At 32.2% G+C, this 7724-nt stretch overlaps 1 protein-coding gene across 4 annotated transcripts; it reads right to left on the reverse strand.

Annotated features, from left to right (window-relative positions):
• Positions 1-735: 735 nt before the first annotated feature.
• On the reverse strand, positions 736-6974 carry LOC115986738. 4 transcript variants are annotated; one of them, XM_031110008.1, is made up of 8 exons: positions 6687-6974; positions 5585-5808; positions 5358-5508; positions 4258-4438; positions 4073-4156; positions 3547-3654; positions 1505-1774; positions 736-1010 (listed from the first exon to the last, which is right to left on the reverse strand). In XM_031110008.1, exons 1-8 carry the CDS (start codon positions 6896-6898, stop codon positions 909-911), a joined length of 1332 nt encoding a protein of 443 aa, XP_030965868.1. In that variant the 5' UTR covers positions 6899-6974; the 3' UTR covers positions 736-908. The 4 variants fall into 4 exon arrangements, with proteins under 4 accessions (XP_030965868.1, XP_030965869.1, XP_030965871.1 ...); XM_031110009.1 differs by having other exon boundaries at positions 5585-5942; positions 6687-6774; XM_031110011.1 differs by having other exon boundaries at positions 5585-5936; positions 6687-6773.
• Positions 6975-7724: the final 750 nt, after the last annotated feature.

The following is a 7724-nucleotide window of genomic DNA, read 5'->3' on the forward strand; positions in this document are numbered from 1 at the left end:
ATTTGCTGATAGTCGTAGGTTCAAGGTCCTTTGCTTTCTTTTTTAAATTGTTGCTAATAGATTGTCTCAATTTTCATGATCTCGTAGAAATGTTGGGAATTTTAAGTAGATTTCAAATATGACATCTAGTTTGCTATGAAAGATCTCATCTCCATTATGGTTGGAATTGGTGGACAACATATCTTAATTTAAAGAGTGCATGGAAAGGAGGATAATGTTACCTTCTAGGTTGATCAATCAGTAGATTTAGCACTTTGGAATGAATTTGGGAGGTCTCTAATCGGGTGGCAACAACAATTTATTTTGTTAGGACTTATTTGTTGTAATGTTGTTAATAAAGCTCTTTTGTTTTATCTCCTTACTTGGGCATGCTATTTTGTAGCTTTGACCATGAGTAGAATGTGTCTTTGCTATTGATTGTTGGACTGCAGTGGTGATTGAAAAACTGAATGAGTAGAACCAAGCTAAGTTATTGTGTGAAATCCTACTAACAAGGGTTCATTTTGTCACTTAGAGTTGGACTCAACCTATGTCATGTTGGAATACTTTCTAGCTTGCAAAAGTATACCAATGTTTTCTCCCATAGATTAATGCAACTAATTATGTTTAAAATGCAATTGGATTATGTTTGGTGTCTTTGGAAGTGGGTTTAATCGTTTTCTTTATCAAAGTTTATTGGATTTTTATAATAATTGATAACAAGACCCTATGATTTAATAGTTTTTTGACCAATACAAGATGACGTATCATCTTATACTAAAAACTACAATCCTGAATCAATGCCCATTGCCTTCAAATTGCCATAAGATGTAAGCAAATACACCATAAACATATCAAAAATATTCAAACCGCCATTTTCCGTATGGTGTCTCTTCTGTTTTTATCTTTTCGCCACCTTTTTTGCTATTTCATGTCAAAAAATGTTCACAGCATAAGAAATGATCCCATATCAATTTCAAGTGGTCTTTAAGCATCTTGGCAACCGAACTAACCTCAACAACCTCCTGTTCCTGAAAATTGAAAGAGGAGTTCATAACACATAATGAAGAAATAAAGGAAAGAGAAAAAGATACCCATCCCAATTTGTATCTATATGCTGTAGTAAAGCATAAGCAATATTAAAGTCAGACTCCTAGTTTGACTAGTAAACTAAAAATCTAATAAGATAATAACTGATAAAACACTAACTTGGAACTAAAGAAAATAAAACCTAAAATACTTAGGATCTCCTATAAAATGCTAGTAAACTTAACTAAATCACAAAAACATTAAATGTATGAATTTATGGATTTGATAGCAAATAACATCTAATTCATATGAAATAGAACACATAATCTAATGATGTGATGGCAAAACTTAATTTGAAGTAAAGTTATGGAATGGTCCTTACAGGAAAGAATGTAACAAAACAAAATCTAGTTAGACATTTGTTCCTCAATTAGATTTCATGGACTAAGCTCCTTATTCACTTATAATAAGCATCTCAGTTATATACGTTACTTACTTGTAATAATGAGACAATGTTTTTCAGCTTCAAATTTATCTCCCTTGTAGCTTCCCCGGTTGAAGTTCTAAAATCATATCGATCAGCATGTCTCACTTTCAGGCTCAATGATGAACTTTTATAATCTTTAGCTATTGTGTGCCAAACCCCCACCACACAATATCTACCTCCAGAAGATGCCTTCCCCAAGGGCCATCTCAACCCACCCTTCACATCTGGATCTAGAATTGCAGAATTAATAAGACTTCTAATGCTTTGCATCTCATCATCCTGGAGAATACATAAATTAGTTTGGTCACAAATTTAAGTCTTAGACTCCTAGGAGAAAGAAATACCATGCTAAAACTATCCCATATGGTAAGATTAGTCCAATTCCACCCCTGTTTTCAAATTTTTTCTTTTTCTATTTTTTTCTTCTATTTTTCTTTTTTAGTCCAATTGCTTCATACAAAAGAAGATGATAATGTCAGGATCCTTGTAGCTTAGTGCCATTGATTGGTCTCCTTTATAAGGAGAACTAAGGTACAAATCCCCCCCTCTCCCAATTCTAGTAACAATTTATCATATATATATATATATTGATGATGATAATAATTCATCCTTCCGACTAAAATATGTAGAGGGAAAAAATTAATATTATGAATCTTAAATTTTCTATCAATAAGGACCATAAAACTTTAACCCAAACTTAACTTCAGCATGATAAAAATACGTTTTTTTTATATTTATTTTCACGTGTATACATAGGCATTTAAATGCACACACACATGTCCTACGGCTGTAGATGAACCGAGTTATTTATAATTTATAAACAATTTGAGCTTGATTTGGGAAATATCTTGTTTGTGTTTGTTTATTTAGTAAATGAACCAAGTTCAAGCTTAAGTACTCTTTAACTATTAAATAAGTCAACTCCAACATAATAATCTGTTTGTGAACAAACTTGAGAGTACAATCATTGATTTAAGTATACATAATATTATATGTTCATGTGTGTATATGTATAAAAGTGTACTTATATAATTATATAAAAAAAAAAATTATACTTATACAGACTTAAGATTGGATTGTGTTAGTTTGTAAATAAGTTCATAAGATATGAAGTTATTATTTTTATTACTTATAAAAATGAAGTTATTATTTTTAATTTATTTATAATATAAATAATCCATTTTGTAGTAAAAATTATATACAATTAGCTCAACCAATATAATTTTAACTCTAACTAGATTTTTTTAATGCACACCTCTTGCTCTTACTTACTAGCATCTTCTAGTTTGCCGTAAAATAAAGGTTGGGAGACAATTAGGCCAGGTTTTGCTTCACCTCTGCTTAAAAAGTCCAAGGAAAAAGAAAAGGTGCCATCCTTATATCTTGTCTATTGTTGTTTTCCCTAGTGTGTATATATATATATATATTTGCTTTGTTTCTTTACATACTTTGAATAATGTTAAAATTTGAAGGATTATTACTAATTATTTCATCGTAGATAATTGTATAAAGCTTTTGAACACACAACTATTATTATTATTATTCTATCAAACGCTCAATTTCTCACGTGCAAAGCTTGTGATTAAAAGCCTAGTAAATAAATAAACAAATAGAAAATGAGTCAAAATTAAATCTTTAGGTTAGGAGAAACCATTTCCTGACCAAAACTTTACCTCATAAAAAAAAAACTTTTTTAGAAGTCAAGACTAAAACTTGATTTATAGAAACATTATTCTATTTGCAAATACCAAATTCATGTTCGTCTAGAGGAAACGTTTTGCTGGAAACTCAGGTGGATGTTGGTAAGTTTCTTGCCTGAAGAGACACGTGTCTATGCATAACAAATTAACAATTGAAAATTATACCACATATTTTCTCCTTCGGAAATGGGGGATTCAGATGCATAAAAGCTCCAGCATAAAGATTTCTCCTTGTGTAGTTTTCTTTAAGACTATGTTGATTTGGAATGTTTTTGGGATGAAAATGACCAATTTTTTTGTGAAATAATGTAAAATAACGTAGATGACAGCAAATATAGACATGAAACTTACAGTGAGAGCTGTTAAGGTCCTCTTGGTGGATAGCATCAGCCTTAGGTCTAAGTTTTTATCAAGGCACGATATGTCTATAACCATATGACGCAATGGGTGTAATTCAATCTACAAGAATATAGTGTCATTTGAACATAAGTCTCAAATCACACATAATAAACAATTGGAAGGAAAGTCAAATATACCCAGAAAAAGGAAAAAAAAAAAAAAAATCAGAGATTCTTTTTCTTTTTCACCAATGCTAGTCCCAAATCCCTCTCTCTCTCTCTCGCTCCCCATAATGAATCAAATCCCAAACCTTAAATAGTAAGAAAAATTCCATTTATCCAAAAAAGAAAAGGCAGCAACTAGGAGATACTAAACCTCATCATTTTTTCTCTCTATACTTTTTCACGTTAAATTGATTTATTTGTCACATAAAATTAATAAAACAAGAAGAAAACAAATCATCAGCAACCCGGGTAACAAGTTCAGACCTAAGCATGATTTGAATGCAATGTGCATCAATATTAAGCAGAAAACTTGCCTTACAAAGTTGAAGCCTTTTGTCTTCTTTTATCACACTGCATTTGCAAGAAATAGTTGAATCTGGTAGTGTGGCATCAGACAACTATACAAAATGAGAAAGTAAATTGGGGAAGTCAGTGGCCAACTGAATCAAAAGGCATAATTGTGAAAATAATAAGCAGAGGTATTCAGCAAAAGAAATACCTGTACATGGTATAAATCTTTCTCCTCTTCAAAATCAACTATAATCTTTTGGGCAACTTCTCCCTTAATGTTTTCCATATATGAACTAGGAATATTTGTGTAAAATGATCTCCTCAATTTACTCAATGTAGTTTCTGCAGCCAAACCTACTCTTGTAGTTTCTTCGCTGATTGAAGGGCTCCTACATGAGAATTTTTTTTTTTTTTTTTTTTTTTTGAGAAATTACATGAGAAAGTTGTAGCTACTTAACTCTTCCAAGTATATTAAAGGGTTCTCTTATTACAAATTTGATATGTGAAATCTTCGAAGTTACAAAACATCAATATCAATACATTCATTACTTCAAACAATTTAGTACAATTTATTAAATGGGATATGAAATGATCCAGATGTTGTTGCCAAAACAAATGAATTGTTTGATCAGTCAATCTATTGACACTCAGATGTGACATTGGATTAATTTGTGCAAGCACATGGATTCTTATCGAAGGCTGAAACCAAAGGGCTCAAATTGCTACTTAGCCAAAATCTAGGGCATCAAATCTATTAGAGAAGTTGCCAATGAGCGCTGGCTTAAATGCTCTCGCCATAAGAATTGGGTGAAAGGCCAAGTTCATGGGTTCAAGACCCATTAAGTGCTTATGCTCACTTACCAATACCAAACCAAAAAACAAATAAAGGAAGTCAAAACACCTATTAATCACTAACTGCTAGCAAATACATCCACTAAATAATGGCATTTACAAATCACTATCATTGCATCAGAAATTTTTAACTAAGCCAACTCTTTTAAAGAGAGTACAGACCTCCTCATAAGAGGAAGTTCAAGAAAGAAGAGGTGCTAGATGTGCTTAAGGAAATACAAAGAGATAAAGCTCTAGGCCAGGATGCCTTACTTAGTTTTGAGGTAGCAAAGTGCATAACAAATAAGTGTCATCCTAATACTCATGCTTTTGGATTTATCTCACTCACTTCTTTGTGCCAACCTCATTATTTCACATTTTTTTCATTATACTGAATCAGATTTTCATAGGGTGTCCCAAAAAAAAACTACTAACCAAAAACAGCAACTCAGACAGTAGAATAGAAGCACGACTTACTCATGAAAAAGAATTTTTCCAAATCTAGCAACCAACTTTGGCTTGACATCTTCCAAGTCCAAGATTTCATTTTTGACATTTTCGAAGGAAGAAAGCAAGTCTGACACAACATTTTCTGCTATATACACCCATGGACTCCTCACTTGCTCAACTAACCAAAAACAACAAACCCATTATTAATAATTAGTTACCAAAAAAAATCAGAGCAGAAAAATAGTAACATTTACCTGTATGATTGTTGTTGTTGAACAAAACTAGTGGATTTATTCCTGTTGTTCTCTCAAAAAGCTGCAAGGGAACAGAGTCAACATGTACAGAAGATGGAAACTGGTGATTGTGATCCAAACCAACAGGAAACCATGTGGAAATAGCCTGCTCTGCATACTTATAAACGATCTTTCCACTTCTTTGTGAAAAGGGTTTGGGTGGCAACCTCAAATTAAGGTTTCTCCTGAATTGAGGAACAAGCGATAGTGGGATTGGTGAGGGTCTATTATGCCTATCACTACTACTACCAGCTTCGTATGAGTGACGCTTGTGTGGAGGAATGTAGGCCATAATACCTATGAACTTCTACTACTGCTACTACAAACAAATGATCACTTCAATGTTAGTACAATACATGCTTCTCTTATATATGATGAAGACCGATATAAGCCATAAAGATAAACTTGTTTGTTAAGTCCCAACTTTTTTTCCCTGAAACTGAAGTAAGCTATGGAATTCAACTTATTTCTTAAGTTCCCATATTTTGTTTTCTAAAAAAAAAAATTTATGATCATTCAAGGGCGTTACTTTTTGTTTTATAATCCCGAATTTAGGCAATCAAAGAAAGTATAAAGTACATATACTTCATAGAGATGAAAAAGTACATAAACTTCTCCATTAAGAGGTCATTCACAGAGGAGAGAGAAAGTGAGTGTATAAAATAACCAAGTTTATTTTTGCATCTTCAGCTAGGTAATTAACAAGTCTATCTTTAGATGTCACTGTAGCAATGTGTGTTGTCATCTACCATGTTGGATTAAGCAAAAATAGAGGCAGTTTTGGTGTTTTTTGCTACAAGGTAAAACACGCACACACTGAACTCCTGTCCCCACTATTGACTTCCCAATCCCATAATATGGGCCCATACACGCTATTGTTCATCTGTTACAGATGGGTATAACCAAAAAATACATTTCGGTGGATCAAGGTCCCACCAATATTCCCTCTCCTCTTATACTCACAAAAAAAATAAAATAAAAATTTCTTTTCACTCTATAACCAGATCTCTCTCTCTCTCTCTCTCTCTCTCTCTCTCTATATATAAAAATAAATAAATAATACCTGTCACCAATTTCAAGAAACCCAAAAGAAGAATCCCATACTGGTTCTTCTTTCTTTTCGTTTCTTCCGAATTCTAACCAACCAAATAGACTGCCAAATTCTAAATCAAATGTGTAATTTTCAATTCTAACATAAACCCACTGCTGCTGCGGGCTTCTTTTCCTTCTACTGCGAGCTGCTGCTTCTTTTGCTGTCGCTTCTTCTCCTCTCATTTTGTGTGTGTGTAATATATCTCTTTCTTCTTGTCTTTTAGGTGAAGAGGAAGATTGTTAGTTGAGGGAAAAAAAAAAGATATTTGATGGGAATAGGGAAGAAACAGGTGGATGAGAAAAAAGTGAAGATAAAAAAAAAAAAATATTATATATCAAGATTGCTAAAAAAAAATGTTGTGAAAATATTGTGATTTTTAATTATATTTTTAAACTTTTTAAATTAGTTTGCTATATATATTTAGAAAAAATGGTGTTATTGACACAATGTTTTCATAATAAAATTTAGACAATAAGTTATTATTAGTTTTCATCTGGACTTACTAATGAGATTATTATTTTTTTATCTACTATTAACAACTTGTCATATATATTTTATTATAAAATTTTTGTAAAAATATTGTGTCTATAACCTAGATTAAGAGAGCAAATTAAACTTTTCTTAAAAAAAAAAAAAGAAGAAGAGGTAATTAAACAAAGAATTCTATATATATATATATATATATATATATGAATATATCTTCTCTTTTACCCATTCTTTTTAAAAAACAAAAGTCCAGTCCACTTGTTGGATAGTTGAATTGTCAAACGTTTCAGCTTTGCTTAAATAATAATATATCTTTCTACCGACGCCACTCCTACAATTATATCAACTGTAAGGACACAATTCTCTGGCGGCCCAATAAGGATGTTGGGCTCGCGCATGAAAGATCCCTCACAATATGATTTGTAGAGAGTGGGCTTGAAAAGCTAGCCGTTGGACACGGGGCGGTGCCTGGCCCTGGTTTTAGAGGAAATCGTGGATGGGCCTCCTCGGATGTGATCCGAG

This window comes from Quercus lobata, chromosome 4 (genome assembly GCF_001633185.2).
Source record: "Quercus lobata isolate SW786 chromosome 4, ValleyOak3.0 Primary Assembly, whole genome shotgun sequence".
NCBI classification, from domain to species: Eukaryota; Viridiplantae; Streptophyta; class Magnoliopsida; order Fagales; family Fagaceae; genus Quercus; species Quercus lobata.